The sequence below is a fragment of the Colossoma macropomum genome, unplaced genomic scaffold (assembly GCF_904425465.1).
Source record: "Colossoma macropomum unplaced genomic scaffold, Colossoma_macropomum, whole genome shotgun sequence".
Lineage (NCBI taxonomy): Eukaryota > Metazoa > Chordata > Actinopteri > Characiformes > Serrasalmidae > Colossoma > Colossoma macropomum.
Genome location: NW_023494809.1, coordinates 7,999,153 through 8,023,466, shown reverse-complemented (window position 1 = coordinate 8,023,466; position 24,314 = coordinate 7,999,153). Strand labels below are relative to the sequence as shown.

The 24,314-nt window shown below is 39.2% G+C and overlaps 1 protein-coding gene across 3 annotated transcripts in view; it reads left to right on the top strand.

Annotated features, from left to right (window-relative positions):
• The window catches only part of rgl2 (ral guanine nucleotide dissociation stimulator-like 2), a 35,739-nt gene extending 17,041 nt beyond the window's left edge, over positions 1-18,698 (top strand). For 2 of the 3 annotated variants that reach the window (XM_036558332.1, XM_036558331.1), the window contains 16 exons: positions 1,805-2,004; positions 3,310-3,363; positions 4,554-4,747; positions 5,781-5,893; positions 7,211-7,426; positions 7,540-7,643; positions 9,527-9,611; positions 11,663-11,719; positions 12,283-12,369; positions 12,501-12,533; positions 13,205-13,326; positions 13,416-13,505; positions 15,003-15,093; positions 15,434-15,658; positions 17,176-17,290; positions 17,556-18,698. In XM_036558332.1, coding sequence (XP_036414225.1) covers positions 1,805-2,004; positions 3,310-3,363; positions 4,554-4,747; positions 5,781-5,893; positions 7,211-7,426; positions 7,540-7,643; positions 9,527-9,611; positions 11,663-11,719; positions 12,283-12,369; positions 12,501-12,533; positions 13,205-13,326; positions 13,416-13,505; positions 15,003-15,093; positions 15,434-15,658; positions 17,176-17,290; positions 17,556-17,734 — 1,965 coding nt within the window. In that variant the 3' untranslated portion in view covers positions 17,735-18,698. The remainder of the gene's footprint in view (positions 1-1,804; positions 2,005-3,309; positions 3,364-4,553; positions 4,748-5,780; positions 5,894-7,210; positions 7,427-7,539; positions 7,644-9,526; positions 9,612-11,662; positions 11,720-12,282; positions 12,370-12,500; positions 12,534-13,204; positions 13,327-13,415; positions 13,506-15,002; positions 15,094-15,433; positions 15,659-17,175; positions 17,291-17,555) is intronic. The other variant, XM_036558333.1, reaches the window with a different exon arrangement.
• The last annotated feature ends 5,616 nt before the right edge of the window (positions 18,699-24,314 follow it).

Sequence of the window (24,314 nt, the reverse complement as noted above, 5' to 3'; positions counted from 1 at the left end):
AAAACTAGTAGCAGAACTTTAAAATCTATCCTGAACGATACAGGCAGCCAGTGCAGTTCTTTTAAAACGGGAGTGATGTGATATCTCTGTTTCGTCTTTGTTAGGATGCTGATGCATTTTGTATGAGTTGTAGAGGATGCATTGTTTTCTAAAGAAGTCCAGTGAGAAGTGCATTACAGTGATCAACTCTGCTTTTAACAAATGCATGAACATGTTTCTCTGCGTCGCTCTGACACCGAACTTTAGCGATATTTCTCAAACGATTAAAAGCTACTTTCATGACTGTTTCCATGCAGCATAAAACAGAGCTCAAAGTCTAAAATCACACCCAGATTTCATACTTCAAGTTTGGTATATGAATCTAAAGAGCTGAGCTTCTCATAAAGCATTTTACTCTGAATTTTAGTACCAAGGATGAGTGTTTGTTTTTTTCATGAGTTAGTTGTAGAAAACTTTGTAACATCCACTGAGAAATATCTAACACACAGCTGGTAAGCCTGTCAATAAAGTCTTGATCATAAGAATGAAGTGAACCAGAGGTAACATGTACAAAGAGAAAAGCAAAGGCCCTAAAACTGAACCTTGTGGGACTCCACAAGAAACGTTCATTTCTTTGATGATTGATTTCCCAGTTAAACCAAGAACCGTTTATTCACTAAATATGATTTAAACCATTCTAAAATTGTGCCTGAGAGGCCTACACAGAATTCAAGACAGTCGATTAGCTGCTCTAAGATTCAATAAGACCAGAATAGAAGGATTTTAAGCCTGAGGTCATCAACAACACAAACCAGTGCTGCCTCAGTACTGTGGCTAGAACGAAAACCTGACTCAAACTTCTTATATGACTTGTTTAATACTAGATGTGCATTCAATGGCTTGAAAACAACTTTTTCTAAGACTTTACCTAAACAAGGAAGGTTTGAAATTGGTCTAAAATTATTTAGTATAGAGGGATCTATACTTTTTTTTAGTAGAGGCTTCACCAGGGCAGTCTGTTGACAGAGAACAGTTTACAACAGTTAAAACGTCATTGTGAACACAATCAAAACCATCTCAGGGAGTGAAGTACAGGTTCAAGATCACATGTGGACGAACTTAATTTGTTTAGAACAGTTGTAAGCTGCTGATCACTGATAACAGAGGAAGATGTCATTACTGACGTAGGTGGCTTATCAGGAAGGTTATAGGAGCTGGTTTCAGTCAGCTGAGTTATCAAGCTCTCAATTATCAAGGCTATTTTATTTTCGCAAATTTTATAAGATAAATCACCCTGAGACACACTAGGAGAAAATTTAGGGTTTATTAGTCAATCTGTGGGGGAAAAAGGACTTTGGCATTATCTTTGTGTTTATTAATTACACTAGAGAGTCATGACTGTCTTTTTTCATAGCCTTATTGTAAGTGGAGAATCTGCTCTTTGAGCTTAGTTTTCCTACTTAAGCGCTCTGACAAATTCTTTTAAGTTGGCGTATTTCCGCATTCATGCATTTTTATAAGCAAGCGAGTGATTTATCCAATTCTTACTGCACTAATGCTACTGGAGCTACTGACCTCAACTGGACCCTAGATCACCCAACAAATCTGAAGATATCTTGGTGACACTCTTTCACCATTTTCAAATCTGACATTTTGAGGTTTGCTAATAAGCTGAAATGGACAAAGTGCACCAGCAAAGTCGTAATTCCAGAAGTGCAATGATTTTTAATTGTATTAAACATACTAAGTGAATAATTGATGAATAAGAAATGCTACTAACCACTGCAGTAACCAGCTGCAGCTCATGTTCCCTCTTGTTATAAAGCTCCTGCTGACCCCTCGGCCTCCTCTCTCCCAGTCCGCAGGCCAGCGCTCGCAGTGTGTGAAGGCCGGGACGGAGGAGAAGCTGGTCCTTCACCTCCTCCACTCCTTCTCCATGGAGGACTCGTCATTCATCTCCATCTTCCTCTCCACCTACCGCTCCTTCACCACCACACAGAGGGTGCTGGACATCCTGACGGACAGGTAAAACCCCAGGGAAAATATATGCTGCGCTTTGCTTTGATTATAACAAAATATTTCAGTAACAGAATCTTTTTGGTTACTGAAAAGGTGTAATCTAATCAGATTGCTGTTTACAAGTTCTGATCTATGGCTGCGTTCACATTACAAGCCTCACTGCTCAAATCCGATTTTTTGCTCAAATCCGATCTCTCTGACACGATGGTTCACACTCGTTTAGGTAAGTGACTCAAATCTGTCATTAATGTGAACGAACCGGCGTCCTGAAATGACCCTGATGAGCTCATCCTACTTAGTAACGTCATGTAAATGAATCACGTGCATCATCACCACAAACTAACGAGCAGAACGAGCTTCGCTGAGAAGATCATTAACTCTGATCAGCTCTCAGCTTCATTATTAGAGCGAGACTAAGGAGAAAAAGGTGAGATGAGCTGCTTTTCCACCATTTACAGGTTTTAACTTCTGTTTGCCGCTGCTGCCATGGTAACGTTGAATGATGGTGCACGTGCAGTGGAAAAAGCACATGAATTTCGATCTGAGCGTCACATTAAGGTCGCATGGCCACGAATTAGATACGTATTCGATCTAGAACCACATATGAAAGTGGCTCAGGTCGGATTTGAAAAGATCAGATTTGCGTGTTCACACAGCCCTGAAAACATCAGATCTGAGTCACTTTAGGGCAAAAATCGGATTTGTACCACTTCAACCTGGTAATGTGAACGTAGCCTGTGTGTTATTTCGGTTTCATCATCCCCACAATTTCATAAAGTTAAACTGTGTAAAGATACAGCCCTGATATCCAAAACCACACGACTATTGTTATTAGTCATAGTCATGACACTGTTATAAGGCTTATCGGCACACTCAGTAAATGAAAAAATAATTTATTATCTAACAATAAAGTCATTTAATATTGATTTATTCCAGTTGCCTAATCAAAAAAAGTAATCCTTATATCCAGTAATCCATAAAAAGTATCTAAAATCTGATTGTTATTTTGAAAGGTATCCTGCTCTAATAACTTGAGATTTGTGATGAAATTATGTAATCCAGATTATATATAGTTAGCAAAAAGGTTTTGTATGATATTAAAAACAAATACATTTTTAATTAATTGAAACTATATAACTTTATAAAAAATTATATTTTATAATAAAAAATAATATTTTTGTATAGCCAGAGCTGAAGAATATATTTTCATGAAAGTAGCAAAGTTTATTTTAAATCTGTACATATTTGTAATACCTATTACATATTCTTTGTAGATTATTAACACATTTCTGTGTTTTTGTTGTTACTCAGACTGGGAAACCCACCAGGAGAGAGTAGCAGTCCCACCCGGCAAGCCTTCAACAAGTAAGTTTATCAGCTTAAATGACATAATATGATTAAATGATATTATAACTGTATGTGTTTTTTCTTCACTTTGGAGTAAATGCAAAAGTCCAGTAAATGTTATGACTGGTCATAAATCAGTGTTTCTCACCACCTTCCTATTGTCATCTAATAGAATCTTAATCCTAATTATGAAGCCTCAGTTAATATATAGAGTAGATTAATGCTGTACTGCTCACACTGCCAAAGTGTGTCTGCTTGTGAAGTGGAATTTGAGAAATGCTCATACTCATATTCTGTCACCGAAACATGTTTGATTTATGGGTGTTCCAGTCTAAAACTGGAGGTTAATGTGTTATTTGTGGTGTTATACATTATACATATGCATCCTGGAGCACAGTGTTCTTTCCCTCAGCCTCACTGGTGTGACAGGATTCAAGAAACACATAAACGATGTGTTTTCATCCACTATTGTTGTTACAGCGGTACCCAGCATACACAAATACATCATTCAGCCATTGTGAAAGCATGTGGTGTCAACCAATCCTGACTGCTGATAGCTTAGCCACAAATGGATGTTTTTTTATCCTTTCAGCCTGAGAAGCAGAGCTTACTTTAGCTTCTTTAGCTTCTGAGAAGCCATTTCTGTCATTTGAAAAATCCTTTCTCTGCATTGTAATGATATCAAGAGCGCTACTCTTGCATTAAAACAATAAGCAGTAAAATACACCTCAAAGCAGTTGTAGTTTTTCTAGTTTCTTCCACCTTCAAGTCGCATCATCAGAAGGGAGTTTTCCTAGTCTTTAATTTAAAAAGTCTCCTCTAGAAACCACTGCAGCAGCACTGGAGTAGGCAGATAGGCATGTTTACAACAGGATGGTTAAATTATTAATTTTGGCCAGAGTTTCCCTTTAATTAATCCTAAATAGACTAGCTCATGAGGTTTCTGACACTGTATGATGTACTGTTATCTTAAAAAAGCAGACAAAAGTATGTTGTGGAGCTAAAAACAGAAGTAACAGCTAATCTCGAAGCCTGCATTTTGTCCTTGTGTCTACATTCTGTCTATTATTTGTTAGCTTCAACGACAGAAGCGAACTAAGAACACTAAACATGTTTTGGCTGACCGACTGCATTTGCGGTGAGGGGGAGTGCTGGACGCGTGCTGAGATCTGAGCCTGTCCCTCTGTGTGTGTGTGTGCTGTGTCCAGGGCGGTGTGTACCGTGTTCAGCACATGGTTGAGCGAGTATCCGGAGGACTTTCGCTCTCTGGGGGATCCGTCTCGCCTGCTGCGCCTCACCCCCCTGCTGCCCCCGGACGCGGCAGGAGCTGACCTTAGAGGCAGGCTGCTCAGGATCGCAGAGGAGCTGAGCGAGAAAGCACTGATTCCTGACCAGCCTACAGGTCAGACTGCAGCCACACAGTCTTCTTGCACCACAGAACTTATTGAGGACCTATTGAGAGCCTGAATCAAAAAAGCTGAATCATATAATAAACACTTTCTTTAAAGTCAAAATTGACCATTTTACCTTGTTAGTTCATGTCATATTTGGCATTATTTATCAAATATCATTTAGTAGACATAAGTGTGTTTTTCATGTAATCGTGCATTCAAAATTTAAAGACCTTTGCCCTGCCCCTAAAACATCTAATGAGTTTTAATGACATCATCGTGCACCAACGAGCTGGGGAAAAAAAACACATTCACCAATAATATCCTATGATATTATACAGGTAATATGTTATGATTTCTGATTCACGTTGACAAGTAAATCAACTTAACATGTGCTATCAGATATCAAACCTGTAAGATCTTCTCTCATTCAGCAATATAATAATTATTGATATTGAATAGTGATAATAAGTATGATATAATAATAAAAATAGTAAGTGAACAACAAGAAAAAAAACATTTCACAATTATATTTAAGCATTCTTTCATCGCTCCTTTGACAATTCTAGATCTAAAACTGATTTTGGGTCTGGGTTGCGGTGGGCAATATGGCAAAAATGTCATATCATGACCCTTAATTTTCACCATACACAATGTTTTGACACTGATAAAATGCACTAGTAGTGCCACTTTTGAACTTTTCAGCATTTTACACTTTGCACTGGAGTAAATCAAATCAAACAGGGTTAATTGTGCACATGCAGTTGGTCAGTGTTCTTTAAATAATGGTGATATCCAGAACACACTCACAAAAAAATATTGTTTATCACCATATCAAAATTTATCACGATATCAATCAAATATTGTCATATTGCCTAGTAATAAGTAATAACACCATTTGATTGATTTGTATCTTGCAAGATTGCATTTTAAAGTTGTTTCCATAATTTTTATACTTTTGATGATACTTTTTATGATGTTTTTTTGAACAACTTTATTAGAACATTCAGTGCATATAGAAAACACAGTTGCTATGCCTTGCAGATCCTGCCAGTACTCTCCTCCAAACTCCTCCTGACCCTGAAAAGTTTGATGCCACCAGCATTCTAGGCTTCCCCTCCAGTGTGATAGCAGAGCAGCTGACCAAGATCGAGACGGTGAGTCTGACATACACTGCTACATGTGCACAGGACCAAAGTTTGGACATTTGAGTGAATGCATGCTTTTCATAATCTTAAAGACATTTTAATCTAAAGCCTATATGCTTAAACACTTGAAATATGTTTCAAAGACAAATATAGGTGGTGAAGTTGGTGTAAAAATGTATTTCCAAAGCAAAACGTTACATTTAAAAAAAGATTTCTTGAAATGCCAACAAGTAGTTTTCAGGAGGTCTCAGCACGCTCGTTTCTTCTTCAAGCCTGTTGGAAAAGCATCCCTGGTGGCTCCTTGTGAAGCTGTTTAAGAGAGTGCCAAGAGTGTGTAAAACTGCATCAAGGCAAAGGGAGGCTGCTTGGAAGAGTCTAAAACAGAAGATATTTTTGATTTGTTCAGCGGTGTAATCAGAGAGGCTAAATACAAGGGAAATATAAATGATAAAGGAAAACTGAAAGCGCAAGTCTTCTAAGGCAGGGGTCTTAAACTTCTTGAGGACCGATATCCAGCACAGTTTGGTGTGTTCCTTACTCAACTGCACCTGATTCAAATCGTCTGTTAATTATCATGTTTAGTACATGCTTTTTGCGGAGGGCAGTTACTAAACTGTGCTGGACACCAGAGTTCAGTACCTCTGTTCATAAGGGTACAGTAACACCTTTAAAGTACAGCTTGATTGATATATCGCTTGGCTGATAGTACTGGCTGATATAGACTAGCAATGCTTTTAAGGATATCAATGAAAATGATGCTCTGATAACTAGCCACATTTTTTTGGTTTCAGCATTACCAGGATTTGAAATCTCCTGGTGACACAGCCTTAAAACCTTAAAACCTTAGATGTTTTTGCCACTAGGGAGCCCAGTATAAGTCACCACCTGCCCCCCCCTCCCTGGACACCTAACGCTGTCATGGTTAGAATAATAAAACACGTCAAATGTATTCAAACCTAACCTTTAGCATGAGAATATTATGTTATGTTATGTACATGTTAGAAAGCTACATATTTATTCAGAGAACTAATGAAAGATAAGAGAATTACAGATACAGATAATAACAGAAACCAAAAACATTGTGAAATATGAAACAAAAACGTTGTGAGTAGTTATTTTATATTATATCTTCACTGGTAATCCAGATTGTGTAAAACAGTAAAAAATAGAGGAAAACACTTAATGAGTACCCAACCTTTGGCTGCTACTGTACATCCAGTGCCTTAAACACATGGACAAAAGACTGTAATCTAATAGGAAGTTAGCTCAGATATGGTTATTTGCATGTATATTATATTCTTTGTTGACTTGTTTCTCTTCCTATAGGAGCTCTTTCTGAAGCTAGTGCCCTACCATTGTCTGGGTTCGCTGTGGTCTCAGAGAGATAAGAAAGGCCGGGAAGGAGTGTGCTGGTCAGTCAGAGCCACAGTCCGGCAGTTTAACCGGCTGGCCAACGCTGTGACCGCCTCCTGCCTGTGGCAGACAGAGCTAAAGAGCCAGCAGAGGTCACGCCTTCTGGAGAAATGGATCAGCGTGGCCGAGGTTAGAGTGGTCTAAGAGTGGTTTCAGGCCTGCAAATGTTCTGTGCTTTCTGCAGCTGCTGAATAGCTTACGTCCATTCAGAAATGTCTTTTTTTCTGCTGGCTCCTGTACAGGCTTGTCGAGCTAGGAAGAACTTTTCATCCCTGTATGCCATTGTGTCAGCCCTGCAGAGTAACCCCATCCACAGACTGAGGAAAACCTGGCAGGAGACGGACAGGTCAGTGTCTGATCTCCACAGTGGTGAAAAAGCACACTATAAGAACTGCTGTTAGCCTCAGGCAAGGCAATCTCTCGAAAAACCTCTGTTTACAAAGATCTATAGAGTGAAAAAACTCCTAGTCAGTGGCCTAACCTTATAATACGTGTCAATCTTCAGCCTACATTAGAGCTCCAGCTTGGTTGAGACACGTCCAAAAATATCCAGACACCTCTTCTAACTATTTAATTCAGCTCATTGCTGATACATGCATTCAGTTTATCATATGCAGCTTGTATTATCTCCATAGAAAAGCATTGATCAGTAGGATTATACTCTCTTGAGCTGTTGCACATGAGCCTAAGGTCATGCCCAATGCCAAGTGTCTTCTAGAGGGGTATAAAGCCCCCCAGCATTCTGTGGAGCAGTGAAACTGCATTCTCTGGAGTGATGGAGCTCCATCTAATACCTTTAGGATGAGCTGAAGTGATGTTTGTAATCTAGAACTAATCATCCAAAATCAGTGCCTGACCTCACTAGCGCTCTTGTGGCTGAATGCTATCAAATCCTCAAGGCAGTGTCCCACCATCTAGTGTAAAGCCTTCCCAGGAGAGAAGAGCTCCCTATGAATACCCTTGATTTCAGAAGAAACAGCAAGTGTCTACAAATTTTTGGACATATAGGGGCAGAGTTACTAACAGTTGCACCATCACAAACCCCATTTTGGCATTAAAAAGCAACTTTCGTAATTTAATAAAAAGGCACAATGCTTTAGTGCCCATAATAAGACCAAAGGGGTGATCACTGCTCTAGTACACTGCATTTCTAGCAGTTCTTTTCTCAAAGCACAAATGCCTTTAAAATATTGTTATAATGAAGCACCTACTCACATTTACCATGAATGATGGTAAACACTGACTGTGCGCTGTTTAAACCTTCTTAGTTTTGATGCTAAAATGGCTGGCATTGAGAGTTTTTCAAACACATGTATTTCTTTTTCATGAAAAAAGACTGAAACAGACAGATGAAAAGTTTTTCTCTTTTACTTGAAACTAGCTTTCATACAAGAAGCACATTAGCAAAACATGTGGTTATAATGTTTTGGTCATATGTAAGTTTTGCCTGTGCTCATTTGCATTAAATTCTTAGTAGACAACCTACTGAATTGGCTGCCCCCACCGGTGTAAAGTGTCAGTAATGAGTGCCTCTCTTAGCAAATCTGCCCCATAGGGTCCTAGTGATGCCCTTATGATGAAGAAATGTTGAAGTATGATGAAGAAATGTTGATGTATGATGAAGAAATGTGCACAATTAATGCAAATGGGAGGTTTAGAAAAAGGACTTTCACTTTCAAAAAGCATTAGTTTATCACTAGATCATCAATGTGCTGCTGTACTGGTGCAACAGCCACTAACATAACACTACCATACTGGTTCTGGGAATGGTCTACCACCTTAATAATAGTCCTATGCAGTAGTCCTATGGTGGTTTGGTTACTCTGTGGTTTGGTTAGACTGTGAGGTACAGTGAGCAAAAGTTTCTGATAAAATGGGCCAACAAATGTACTAAAGGTACCTAATAAACTGGCAACTCAGTGCAGATAACAGTATGTCATAAAATGTCAGAAACCACGTGAATATATATAGCATTTCAGTGCTGTTTAAGGCATATATGTGCTAATTTAGGCCTGCAGTTTGCACAGTGCTAATCTGGGTTTTCTTTGATTTAGTACATTTGAACTGATTATTCACCAAAGTATTCCTTTACAGAGTTAACTGTGTTTCTCAGTTCAGAAAACTGCTCTGCATTATTGTGAATGGGCTTGGCGTCTGCTGAATCTGGCATTGTGAGAATGCAGCAGTAAGCAGGCAGCTAAGAGGTCATGCTCTTTGTGACCCTAACAGGGAGGCAGTGAAACGCTACGAGGAGCTGGCCTACATTTTCTCAGAGAAAGACAACTACTCCCAGAGCCGCGAGCTGCTCAAAGAAGTGAGTCACACACCAAGCACAAAGGTTCTTATTCAAAGCACCATCCGGCTCTTCCCGTTCGGGTGACGATGACATAGACGCCTCCATTGTGTGACTTGGTTCTGCGAATCGCGCATTACTGATGGGGCTGTTTGCTGCGTGTCTTTGTACTTTTTAAGGCTATTCTAGGCGGCTCGAGAGCACCACAGTGACAATTCAGAGAGAACCGAACTCTTTGATAATAAGGGCTAATAAGGGAAGGAGAACTGATGACACACATAAAATGAGCCATTTAGTGCCAGTCATGCAAAGCAGCAAAGGCTCATGTGTTTCAATAGCCTGAACGATTCTCCCTTCTTAAAGGCCTAGTTTTGTGAGTTAGTCATGTGTTGGTCGGTGCGCTTCGTTCTGTAGCCGACTGCATACCTGTATAAGGATCTCTGGGTCTAAAGATGGTTCTTCAAGGGTTCTTTAGTAAGGACAGTGGTTCTATGTAGAACCGTGACCTCTATATAGAACCATTCCGTGCTTAAATGGTTATTTGCATGGTGAAATGGTGAAATGTGTTGTATATGGTTTACTGTAGCACATTTTTGAAAACACAAATAACCATTTAAGCATGAAATGGTTCTATTTAGAACCATGGTTCTAAACAGAACCTTTGCTTTTACTAAAGAACCCTTAAAGAAACATATTTTTATGTGTGTATGGTTTAAAATGAGAAGCGTGTTTTGAAAATCACACCCTGTGGTGAACAAAAAGGTTCCAAAGCTGATGCGTCTTGTCCTGCATGCAATGTCACTGATTCCTTTCTACAAGGTTGTTAAGTAGTCAAAATGCGAATAATGCTACATATTTTCTACAAGCAAGCTAACACTGCTGTGCACTGAAGTGATGTTGCATTAAAGTAAGTTTAATACGATACTTTTATGTAACTTTTATAAGATACTATTATATAACAGCCCCAGCTATTTATACTGTAGACTACTACCGCCAAAGCAACTTCACCAACACATTTGACAAAGCAAAATTCGTATTTCGACTACTTAACAACCTCATAAATCATTGGGTCCAGTGACATTTGGAGGAAAAACTTCACCCTCTACTGCACACGTTATGAGAGCAATGAAAAAAAAACAAAGTTTGGATTCACTTTTCTTGCATAACATGGACCTGATTATTAAATTTCAAACCATTTTTTCAAAAATATCATGTGCAGGGGTCATTTTGGGGTATGCTGCCTTGAGTCAACATTGTGCAACATTGGGAAGCAATGATATAGAGCCCTGTTCCCTAAAGTGGTGAGACCTGGCTTGTGACTGGTCAGATCCATTTAATTGTAGCTTATGTTGCTTATAGGCAACAGACATATTTCTGCAAGTTCTCATAACAAAACAAAATTATACTGAATGTTCAAAGGAGGTTTAAAAGTGCCCACTAAGAGAAAGTATGACCAAGTACATGATTTGTATTGGCTTACTTAAACTCTTCCCTTTATTGTTAACCCTGTCATTATCATGAAATATGGGTAATTTTATAGTAAAGTGAGGGAAATGGGTTTGTTGCCCTGAGACAACATCGTGCAATAGAAGGTTAAATAGGACAGAAAGTTTTGAAATGTTTTGAAATGTTCCACAGTGCTGATTTGCAAGAATAAGCTTAATTTTTCCCATTGAGGAAAGGGCTTAGGCCCAAAGCTCTTATATGGACATGTCACTATGTCAGACTACAAAGTGATGACACAACTTCAAAGGCCTATAAGCACGTAGGCTCAGACTAGAAATAGAACCCGGATTGCTTCCAGGTAAATGGCAGTTACTAGAAATGAGATATGAGTGTAGCCTATAGTAAAATTCCCATTAACACTTAGAGTCGGCCTACTAAAATAACCATATTTAATTTTGCATTGTAAATTAGCAAAAACGACATGCCACAGAAAAAGACTGATACTATATTGACACTCTTAAGATAGCCTAGGTTTCCTTATATGCGGATAAGTGCTCCCAAATTTTAGTGAACAGCACTATTTCTGTCTATTTCTGTCTATAATAACTCACCCTTGTGTTGTACAGGAGGGAACTTCCAAATCCGCTAATGTAGACACTAAAATCAACAACAGAAGACACACGGTAAGTAAGCCTGACTGATTCACCAGCAAGCAGAAAGAAAATAATGGGCTTCTCTCATTACAGCACCTTTCTGAGTACAATATAAATGAATTAAAGTAGATTAAATTGTAATTTTATGCCTATAAAATGTTCAAAGAATCTGTACAGAGTAAAAATGTCTGCTAACTTCCAAGCTAAGGAAACAGTTAGCTGGCTAGCTAATCTTGGCTAAATAGCTACTGTATTCTTTCCTGTTATCTTTTTACTTTGTCATTTTATAATAACAGACACAACAGCTCTTTATCAAACCTAAAACTGTTGCTTATATCTTTTTAATGGGTACCTGCTAGCTAGCTAGCTAATTTAGCTAATGTTCAAGGTAAGCTAACAGGCTAGCTTAGGTAGCAAGTAAACCCAGTGAAACCAAGAGCATCAAACCTTCTTTCTTTGATGCAAAACAACTTATTCAGTCTTACTTGAGTCTTTATTAACACTTTAATTGGTGTTTAAATGAGTTATTTCTACCATAGCAGTACTCTTACTTTCAGTAGTACTGAAAGCGATGCTCTCTTTCTGTTCTACAGTCCAGCGCTCAGGGAACCGTGCCGTACCTGGGCATCTTCTTGACTGATCTCACAATGCTGGACGCTGCAGTAAAGGACAGGCTAGAGGTAAGACGTATGAGCCAGTATACATGACCGTTTGTAAAGAATTTGTAAAGCCGTGTGTCCAAGCAGTACAGACTGGCATATCCAAGTGTGAACAACTGAAACAAATAAAAACCTCACTTTTCTTTCCTCAGAATGGCTATATCAACTTTGACAAGCGGAGACGAGTAAGTTGTTTTTTTTTGTTTATGTAATGAACATTATGTTTATTAAGGGAAATTCCACCAATTTTTACCAAAATCTGGCATAATATAGTCATTCAAATGTAAATAAACTCATCTCAGAGCACTTTAGTGTGAAATGGTGCACTGAGAAAATTTCACACTTTATCAAACAGATTTTCTTTACAGTAGTGTTGATAGGAGTCGAGGGTCACCATATCTACAAAACATGAATTTTATTTACTATTAACCTAAACATGTTTTTCTATGTAATGTTGATAACAGCCAGTTTGGGGTAATTCTAATCACGCAGTGTATGTGACATGAAATGGTTACTAAGTTTTTCTGTGATGTAGCTTTTAATTGATTTTGACTGATTGATTTTGAGCTTTTGATTTTTCAATATTTTTATTATTGAAATGTAATATTCTACAAAAAACTGTAATTCACACACATACAACTTTACAAAACAAATGACTGGATCAGCCATTAAGGAATCCTACTACTGATATATATATATATATATATATATATATATATATATATATATATATATATATATATATATATGCAACTTTACTTTGATTGCATATGCAATGTAAGTTTTGTACTGTAAGTTTTAATGCCACTGCAACACTTTCAGAAATCGATTACTTTCTCTTTCTCCTTCCCCAAAGGAGTTTGAGGTTCTTGCCAAAATCCGGCTGCTCCAGTCGTCCTGCAGAAACAGCACTTTCAGAGCAGATGAGTCGTTTTTGCACTGGTACCACAGTGTGCCTACGCTGACCGAAGAGGAGAGGTGAGTGCTATTGTAGGTCATTGTTACTATCTTTCAAATAATCTGTATATGGATATGGTGGATGATGTAGTGTGTGTTGTTTATTGTAGCTACAGACTGTCCAATCAGATTGAGGCTCATGGTGAACCAAGTCCTGGACGTGCTCTGCACCCTACAGTGGTCATCACAGAGTGTCCTGAGTAAGCTCCGACTTACACTCACCCAACACTCGCTCAGTCATTATACGAATATCTAGTTTGCATTTATTTTACTATGCACTTATATAGTTTGCTGTATTTTATTACCTAAATGTCACACTGAAATATATGACTTTGAATTGAAGTAAATTTAGTTTAAGGAATGAAAAGCCTGCATTTTTAACAAAAAACACATCGCAATTATTGGCACCCGTGCAAAGTAGTTTGGCCAACCTCCTATAACACCTGATGACATTGGAGACCACTCCTCATATCCATATCCTTCAGGGTCCTAGGACTCTCCTTTTCAGCTGTCCCCACTAGGGTTTAGGTCAGGGGACTGGGATGGCCATGTCGGAAGCTTGATTCTGTGGCCAGTGATTCATTTTTTTGTGAGTTTAGACGTATGTTTTGGATTTTGTCCTTCTGGAAAATCCAGCCATGACCCAGATTCAGTTTTTTTAGCGAAAAGACTAAAGATTAATATCGCCTAGTGCTTAACAGTGGGTGCGTTTACGTGCACTCAATAATCCGATCGTAATTGGATTTCTGCAGTTATCCGATTATTCAAATGGTCAGGTAAACACCATACTTGGATCTAAAAAAAAATCTGATAAAGAGAGGATTTTAGCTCAGTAATCAGATTTCTCAGTACATGTGAACTCTTACTCTGATTTCTTTCGGATTTCTCAGCCTGCGCGTGCACGAGAACAGAAAGTGGCAAGCAGCGTTGCTGCGAGACGCAGCAAAACACTTTTGGAGAGGCGCTAAGACCAAACACGAAATACAGGATTTAAATATTCTTCACTTTCTAGATGATGTATGTTCATATTTTCAGGTAAAGTGGCGCAATGTTTTAATAAACAAGCCGCGGCATGAAGCTCAAGTTTTATGTTATGTTTACGTCACGTCTTCTTCTGCGAGTTGACTGGCTGGTTGCAAAGCAGAAATCCAATCACTGTCTGACTCATGTACACCCAGAGTTTTCTCATTATCTGATTACTCAAGAGCATGTAAAGGTGTTGAGCAGATTACTGACAAAATCTGATTTTCTGCAGTTATCGAATTATTAAGCGCATGTAAACACACTCAGTGTCAAGTATCCGAACAAGGTTTCCAGGGCCTTTGGAGGAAAAAAAGCCCCAAAACATCACAGATCCTCCACCATGCTTACCAGTGAGCATGAGGCTCTTTCTCATTCATGTTATAAGATGAAACGGTAACGCTGAAGCTTTTGCACAGAGACAGTAGGACACTGTTTACTGACATTGGGCATTGTATCTGCAGTGTACGCAGAAATCCATGTGTCTGTGTGGTCTAAAAAGCCTTCCTGCTATTAGCTGGAGCCCCTTTGTTCGGAAACACCGCCGTTTTCTGTCTGTTCAGGATAAATCCTGTAAACAGCACATGCTGACGAGCCGCCTCGCTGAGTGCAGTTTGTGACAAATTGGATTGTTCTGTTCTCAATTCTCTCTCTCTCACTCTCTCTCTCTCTTTAAGTGCTCTCGCTGTGACAAGCTCTGGCGTCGATCCTGATGGAATATTTGACTTCCCTTCGCCTGTCAATCACTTGCTTTCAAAGCTTGCCAAGGTAAAGGCCAGAATGTGCAGTACAGTTGGCTAACATTGCTCTGTTGGGTTATTCCAGACTCATCTCTGCCCCACTATCAGCACTACTTACAGATTTATTTTGAAGATCCATTGAAAGTATTTATATTGTCATACAGTTTCTACATTTTCTGACCCGTTCATCCTGCCATTCTGTACGGTTGTCATTAAAAATATACAGAAGAGCAATATTATTCTTTTAACTTTGCTCTTCTGTGTCTTTTTATCCCCTTTTGCCTCCATGGACCACCTTAAATTCTTGTTTATGATGTCAGTAAGTATCCTTATCGTTACCCCTCTATTACCACCACCTGTTATTTCAGCATATGAAATCCCCCTCCGTTTCCTGTCTGGATGTTGATTCGTCCCCACCGCCCACTGACCCCATCCCCTCCGCACTGACCACACCCACTGTCGTCAAATCACACCGCCGCTCCGTCTCCTGTGGCAACGCTCCCTCCAATACCTCCCCAGGGGCAGGGCCAGACATGAGAATCGTCAAGATACGGATGGATTTGCAAGACGGGAATTTGTATCGAAGCATTCTGGTACTGTCTCATGATGCTTGTGTGGAATTATGCTACAGTGTTTTATGCTATACAGGATTGAGTTATTAAGTGTTAACTTAATCTCAATCTTAGATTAAGTAATCTCAATCTGATACTACATATTGTTATCTATAAAAAAGGCTAAAAATTCTAGTTTCAAGATAGTTGTTAGCGACATTAGCTTCATAGCTCCAAGGTAAAACTAAAGAAACAAACTTTAGACAACAAACATGTCTTGGCTGATCAACTACAGCACTGCGCGAAAAATCAGAGACTACTTATTTAATTTCTAGTCAAGACGACCACTGAGTACAAGTTATTCATTTTGCAGCGTCAGGTAAAGAGCAGAAAAATATATGTAACAGAAAATTACAGACGCCTCAACAACCAAATATAGTTACATTTTTTTTCAGTATTTAAAATGTCCACTTCTGCCTTTATTACAGCTTCCATTCTTTTACAGGAGACTTATGCTACGTCTTTCTCACTAAATTCGATTTTTCTGTTTGGCTGTTCACAGTATCTTTTTAATGTGATCTGTATGCGACATCAGTCTGAACAGATCCGCTCCTAAACTGAACTGCATGCACAAAAGAACAATGCTTCACGTGGTAAACGTCGGATATCGGATACGTATCGGATTTCAGTACCACATATGAAAGCGTCTCAAATCGGAATTGAAAATGTCAGATTCAGTGTGTTTTTTGCTGTTCACACTGACACACAGACACACATCTGTGTCACATATGAAGAAAAAAATCGGATTTGGGCCACTGCTGTGTAAACGTAGCCTTGCTGTCAGTTTCTCAAAGAAATCTGACATTCAGTGATGTTAAGGTCTGGAATCTGGTATGGTCAGTCCATTATTCCAAGAACACCAGCCGCCTTTGTTAGATTAGCAAATGTTCTTCTTTTTTATCTGTTTCCTTTTCTCACTGAGGTTCTTCTTGACAGCTACACATCCTTTCAGACTCATAGCGCTGAGTCGTCTTCTTACGGTGGAAGGATGGACAGAAACACCTGTGGATGTTTTCAGATCTGAAGCAGCTTAAATTTCTCCTCTCTCTCAAAGATGAAAGCTTTAAGTGCTGTTTATCTGATGAGGACAGTTTTGGTGGTCTAGCAGGTCTTGCATGGTTGATAGGAATCACATTTTAAAGCATTTCTTTACAACCTTTGTAAAGTCTTATTCTTTCACTTAATTTTCTTTGAATTTGATCTTCCTTATGAAAGTGGATTATCTATCTTATCTCTTCAGAAATCTCTCCTGAAAAATAAATAACTTGTACTTAATGGCTGTTCTCACTGGAAATTCAGTAGACAGTGAAGGGTGGTCTCTTTTGCACAGTGCTATATATATATATAAATTTGGTTTTTTTGCCAAACTTTCACTTGAATATCATGCTAATATAAACAATATTTCACTCCCCAATCTTAATCCTACTTGAGGAGTTCTGAGAGACACTTCTGCATCTGAATGTGATCTGGTCTATTCAATTCTTTCTCTTTTGCCTCAGGTTACTAGTAATGACAAGACTCCCACTGTAATCAGTTCTGCATTAGAGAAGCACAACCAAGACCCTCGAGAGGCCTCCAAATACGAGCTCATCCAACTGCTTCCAGACGGAAAAGGTACACTCACACCTTTTCCTTTTCCTTTACATACTTTCCGTTTAACGTTCGGGAAGATAGTTTAGCGAAATGTATAAATATGGCAAATATGCTAACTCCATGCTTTCCTGCGCTGTTAGTGTCCAGCCATTGTTGACCACTTAACCAGAGTATCGCTTTAATGACTGCAGTGGAAACTCAGGGAGGCCTTTTATTCTTCTGGGTGTTTATTCCATAACCGCGCTTCTTGGTATTACGAGCTCTTCCCATTTTTCCCAACGGACAGAGTTGACAATACCCGCCACAGGAAATGTCTTCTATGCCATGACCTCAGCCAGCACGGACTTCCTGCTCAGAAGACGAGGGGGAAACACACCAGTGGGCTCGCCGTCTCTCAACGAAACCAGCGCAACTTTTCCACGGATCAAGGCCAAGGGCCGGAGACTCGTCCGAACACTCTTTTAACACCAGTCAAAACAATACTTACGCTAGTCTACATGCTTCAATACAATACAATACAAATGTGAAGGTAAAGCTAAATGGCAGTACATTTTCTCGTCAAGTCTTAAAGCTTAAAGGTTCCATTCTACTTCAGACATATATGTGAGAGCAACCAGCTACATACTGAAGGAGCTGTTCATACAGAAATGTAGACAGTTTTTCCCCTACCTGAAATGTATTCAATCAGCCAAGGCATGTGTGGTGTCCTCTGTTTGCTTCCTGGGCTTTGCATTGCAGCTGCAAGGCTAATGTAGCTAATGGAAGCTTAAGCGCCAACAGTTAGCATGGTGCATGAATATCATCGCAAATTTGCCTCAAACAGTATCTAGGAATCTCAAATAGACTTGCTTACATGCATCATGAAACCTGTTCATGCTTCTGTTTGTTAGCGACATTAGCATCTGCAGCTGCCAATGAATCAAACTTCAGACACCAAATGTGGCTTTGCTAAACGTTTGGGTGAGGGAAAAGTTGTGTAAATTAGATTTTTCACAAAACTATTCTGTTCATATGAAGCTTAGGTTGGATTTTCTCTCAGATGTTGGCTAAGCCTCGCTCAACACTGCACTAATTTTTCCGCATTTCAAAGGTTCAACCTGTTTCAACTAAGACAATGATGAGGACAGTGACGTTGCCAACTTCATGGCTTTTTCAGGTTCCCGTCTACCTCTAAAGAATTACAGTTAACGTCAGTTCAAGCAAATCCATAAAAAGGCTGCATTATCAGTGAACCGTGGATGATGCGCTAACAAAACACAACACAACAAAATGACGTGTAGCACTTAAGGGTACTTACCATACAGGTTAAAACATGTCTTACAGTGAACTGTTAACTGTGGGAATCTGGGTCAACATGAAGACTGACTTACTTTGAAGGAATAGTTCTGTCAAAAAAGCTAATGTTGCTAACAACCAATGAAAACGAACAGCCATCTGTTAGCATAATGTGAAAGATAGCATGCTAATTAGCGGCTACTAGCTTTCGTTCACTATTAGGTCTATGTTAGCATGGATGGTTGAGCTGTTTCCTCAAAGTAACAAGAAGAATCAACCCGTATAATATGAATACACTGCCAATCTTGTACTTTCTCACCAAGTATGCAAACAGACGATGTCACACGTGGTTCTGACTGTCGTTTCACAGAGCTGCGGATGTGGTTAGGCTGCCGTTTTTGTCACTTACAAACCTTCTTTTTCTTTTTTTACTCGTAATAACCCACGAACACTGTCCAATATCAATTCACTTCTTATGGTCTCATAGGTGGTTAAAGCGACAGTTCAGGAAATATTGACACAAATTTCTCCCTTAACGCACGTCGTCCATCAGCCAGGACATATTTGGTGGTGTTTGGTTCTGCACTGGAGCTACGAGGCTAAGCAATGTAGAATAGATTTGCTTAAAACAGGCGTCTTCATCTGCTTCAGGGCAACATACTTCCGTCCTAGGGGTGGACGATATGGCAAAGTACAGGGTGTCCGAAAAAAATGGACATCATTTGAGATGTGAATATCTGAGTAACTACATGTCCTGGGCAAACGAAATTAAATAGGCTTCATGTTGAACAATACGAGATCTATTTATCAAAATTCGAACAAGAAATTCAGAGGGATGTAGATTTTATAACCGATTTCACAAAGTGTTACAAATGTAATATCTTCCGATACTGGTGGTCGTCCGGATCCCTTTGCCCTGCAGACAGCCTTCCTCTTTGAATTTTTTGTGTCATGCCCAAATCTGCTTTCCAGTTGGTGCATTTTTATAGAATTTTCTCGAAAATGCACGCTGCACACTCTTGTTTGACTGTGTTCGAGCATATTCTAACACAAAATGCCTTTTCATTTCTAGTGAACGCCATTCTTCAACCTGAAAAAATAAACATTAAAAATTAAACTTGGTTAGTTTTTACACATTTTGTTAGAATTTGAGTTCATTTGAGGGAGAATTGGCTGTTATTAGACTACAAAATGAAGCCAATTTTTTTGGGACACCCTTTATTATATCACAATACTTCAAGACATTTTCATGATACCCAAGTACACCTAAATCCAGTTATATGGGTATAATTGGATTTAGGTGTACTAATTATGCTGAGTTTCTAATGAAAAATGTAGTCATGATATGCTATTTTGTCCATTTTTCTAGATAGCAGTGTCTTATACAGCACAATGTTTTAGACATGCCGTTAGCGCAGTGCTAATTGGCGTGGCTAAAGGTTCTATTCCTTTTTAGCTACGTTAGCTGCAAGACCAGAATGAAAACACGTCTTGGCTGATCAGCTACTTGATTTAAGGGGGAAAAAAATGTGTACATTCGATTTTTTTCCCAAACTGTCACTTTAAGATCAGTCTTTTCTAGAGTAGTTGAAGCAAACGTTAGGCTGCACGGCTGTTAAACGCGACACACACGTTTACCGTTCACGGAAAAGCAACACTTCATTAAGTAATTTGCTTTTAAAACTGAACATGTCAGACTATTAACTCCATAGCCACAACACAAATAGGTGTACAGTAAGGAAATCTTTGGTCATAGCTTTAAAACAGCAGCTCCTGTGAACCCTATACTAGCACACAGCATCTCATAGTGCTTTTGAAGTCTCATGTGGACTGAGGCGCTGAAGGTGTGGGTGCTGGGGAGAGGAGCTGTTTCTCTTTGGTTTGGAAGTTTCCAGCATTCGTGGTGAAGTGCCTTGTTATCGGTGCTCTTGCTTCTCTGCAAATATAACGCAAGTGTGTTCTGCTGTGTTGCTCAGGATAAGCTAATGTTGTACATTCAGTCCTGTATAGTCGAAGCTGAATTCTGACATGTTTATGCACTATATATGCCACCTATTCTTGTATGCAATAAATTTTCATTTTGATATATATTGGCTTGAGAATTGGTCATTGCGCTCCAGAACTGGGAAGTCAATGCTCTGACCTCAGAATGATTCAGTTTAGTATTATTTTTTAAAAATAGGATGTGAATTTAAGCCAAAAGGATGTGTGCATACTTTACTGCACATTATTATCAATTCTACCATTTGATGCATTTTCACAGCCCTTTCAAGACAATACCAGCGCTGTCAGAACAAAAACTTGTGTTTTTGACAAGTAGTTTTGGACCATTTCTATTGGTCAGTTCATCATAAAACAATGCAAAGGGTAACAGTTTTCACATTTAAAAATGACAAAAATGTTTTTTTTTTCCTGACAGCGATAGCATGTAAAAACATTACAAGGCCAATTTTGTAGTCCACCAAACAAATTTCTAGCTAACAGTGTCGTTTGGTCAGAAACTGACCACTGATAAAGGATTAGAGGATGACAGAGCAGCAACAGATGAGCTATCGTCTCTACTAACTTTACATCTACGAAGTTAGATGTGTCTAACAGAGTGGACAGTAAGTGGATACAGTGCTTACAAACTACAGCAGCACTGCTCTATCTGATCCACTCATACCAGCACAACACACTAACACTCGCTGCAGTACTGAGAATGATCCATTTGCTCTGTGGGGGTCCTGATCATTGAAGAACAGGATAAAAGTGGGGCTAAGTATGCAAAGAAACAGATGGACTACAGTCTGTAGTTGTAGAACTACAAAGTGCACCTATGTGGTAAGTGTAGCTGATAAAATGGACAATGTGTGTAGATACAAGGTACCTAATAAAGTGGACAATAAGTATATAATCATGTAAGTTTATAAGTGTCATCAACATGAAATGCTTATAGTGTACAGTGAAGTCCAGAAGTGCCTGGACAGTGGCACAATTATTACTGTTGTAGTTCCAGGCTCCAGCACACTGGAGTAGGCATTAAATAACTGTGGTTGAAGTTCAGCATACTTACACAAAGCCAAAAGAAGCTGATCAGACAAAGGACCTCATTTTCACCCCTACCCCTTGTTTTTTAGTGCCACCTTGCCCCTTGGAACTGAGTTACCTCAAATAAAGAAGAGCATTACTTCATTAACAGGCTACTAGCGGTGCTCTGCCTACAGAGGGGGGTAAAGCTCAGCAACCTCACTGCTGGTCTTTAGTTACATTTAGCACATCATATGCCTTCAAAGAGGGACATTTATTATTGCACACCCCTAATTCTTCAGTGATATGAAGCTGAAGTCAACTATTCATCAGCCTCTTGTTCTAATTTTCCCGTCCCACCTTAAATGGTGCAGCAGTTATATTCTGGCGCTTCAGGCATCAAAACTGCTGGAGTATTTAAGGTGGAATGGGAAATTTAGCTAGCTAGCTACCAAAATATTAGCATGCTATTAGCGATTTTTATGCTTGTTATAAAGAAAACAACCATAATACATTGAAACGACATAAAACTAAGAGAATACAGTGGTTATAGAAATTTTGAACAGAGAAAATACTCACATTGTGTTTTTTTCTCATAACACTCTGAAAAACCTCTGTTTGGAGGGCCATGTAGCCCTAATACTTCACCCTACTCCTCTATCTCAACAAGAATCGGGGCACCCTGCCCCAGGAGTGAACGTGCAAAACAGAGGGCTAAGGGTGAAATGGGACCGGGCCAAAGTGTGTCTAACTGAGGCCCCAAGAAGTATTTGGACATTTGTGACAAACTTAAAAAGGTAAGTTCATGGTGTTAGCGAAGGTCACAGACGTCTGCAGGTTTGCATATGAAATGCTTCTGTACACTTCAGAGTTCATCCCATCAACATCATAAGACCAACAACCCCAGACGTTGACATTTCCTTAGTGCAGAAGTCTTATATTGCACCTCAGTGTCACTGCTGGACTGAGAATAGTCCACCAACCAAAAATATCCAGCCAACAGCGTCCTGTGGGCAGCGTCCTGTGACCACTGTTGAAGGACTAGAGGATGACCAACACAAACTGGGCAGCAGCAGATGAGCTATCGTCTCTGATTTTACATCTACAAGGTGGACTGACAAGGTAGGAGTGTCTAATAGAGTGGACAGTGGGTGGACACAGTGTTTAAAAACTCCAGCAGCACTGCTGTGTCTGATCCACTCAGACCAGCACAACACACACTAACACACCACCACCACATCAGTGTTATAGCAGTGCTGAGAATGATCCACCACCCAAATAGTACCTGCTCTGTGAGGGTCCATGGGGGTCCTGACCACTGAAGAACAGGGTAAAAGGGGGCTAACAAAGTATGCAGAGAAACAGATGGACTACAGTCTGTAACTGTAGAACTACAAAGTGCACCTATATAGTAAGTGGAGCTGATAAAATGGACAATGAGTGTAGAAACAAGGAGGTGGTCATAATGTTAGGCCTGATTGGTGTAAATGTGTAGGGGGTTCACAGTGTGAAGTCACTGAAAATTTGTTATTTTATATGTTCTTCACAGAAAATGAGCAAAGGCCACAAATCTGGGGTTGAAATAATAATAAATAGCATAATATATATTTTTTTTTTGGTAAACCTTGAAAATGGGTCCCACAGACCTCAACACCACACAAGAGTTAAATCAGATTTTTTGCCTCATTACTCCTCTAAGCATATTTGCAGTTATATTTGGTAAACAATATAGCAGTTCTATTTCAATTCAAATCAAATGTGCTGCTGTGCAGCAGAAAAACAGTCAGTGTTCAGCACTTACAGACTTAATTGAAGGAAAATATACACAGATGCATTTTTAAAAATATTTATTGTCTTGCATGAAACAAAAAAAAGCCATCAGGATAAAATTTAAGCTTGATGATAGAAACGTAACTAAGCTCAGTTCTGAACACTGAAAGCAAACTGAAACATGCAGTTTTCCATGAGGTGTGCAGTAGCGAAGGAAAATGACTCATTCCTACAGATACTTTGAGTGTAAGGTAAAAAGCTTTCATTCTGTCATGAACATGCAACCCACAGAGCCCGAGGGGAAGCTCTGTTATAGTCTCTCCATTCATCTGACATGAGTGTAATGAAAAAAGTGCATCTCCAGTCCTCATATACAGTTGCAATTCCCCAAAAATGAAGGACTTAGCTGATCCTATCCATTGGATAGGGTTAAAGACTTTGGGCCTCATTCACCAACAGTTCCTAAGAAGAAATTAATTCTTAAAACCTACATATGCAGCTTTCACAAATATTCTGACCTTCACCAGTGTTTTCTTATTTGGGATTTGTTCTTAGGTAAGAACAGAATCTACACACACTCAAGAGCACAAAGGTGTGAACAGTTCTGTGGTTTAAGAACACATCATGACTCTGAGGTACTTTTTCTTAGGACCTAGAAAAGACGTAGGAACATACTGGTGAATGAGGCCCAATGCTTCCTACTAATGTGCAAATAAGCCATCTGAAGTTTTAGATTAACACATATGGAATTAGACAGCCTTGATTAAAACACGTACCACGCCAAACACAGAAATGTAGACCCAAACCTACAGACAGTACCATAAAAATCTGATCATGAATCTCCAGTGTTTAACAGGTATACTGCAATATATGATCAGAATATCATCTGAGACACAACAGCAGTACATCTTTTACCTTAGAAGTGCATTAAAAACGTCTTAAAATCTTGATCCCATTAAAAAAAGTACAAAAACAGCAATGGTTTAATGCA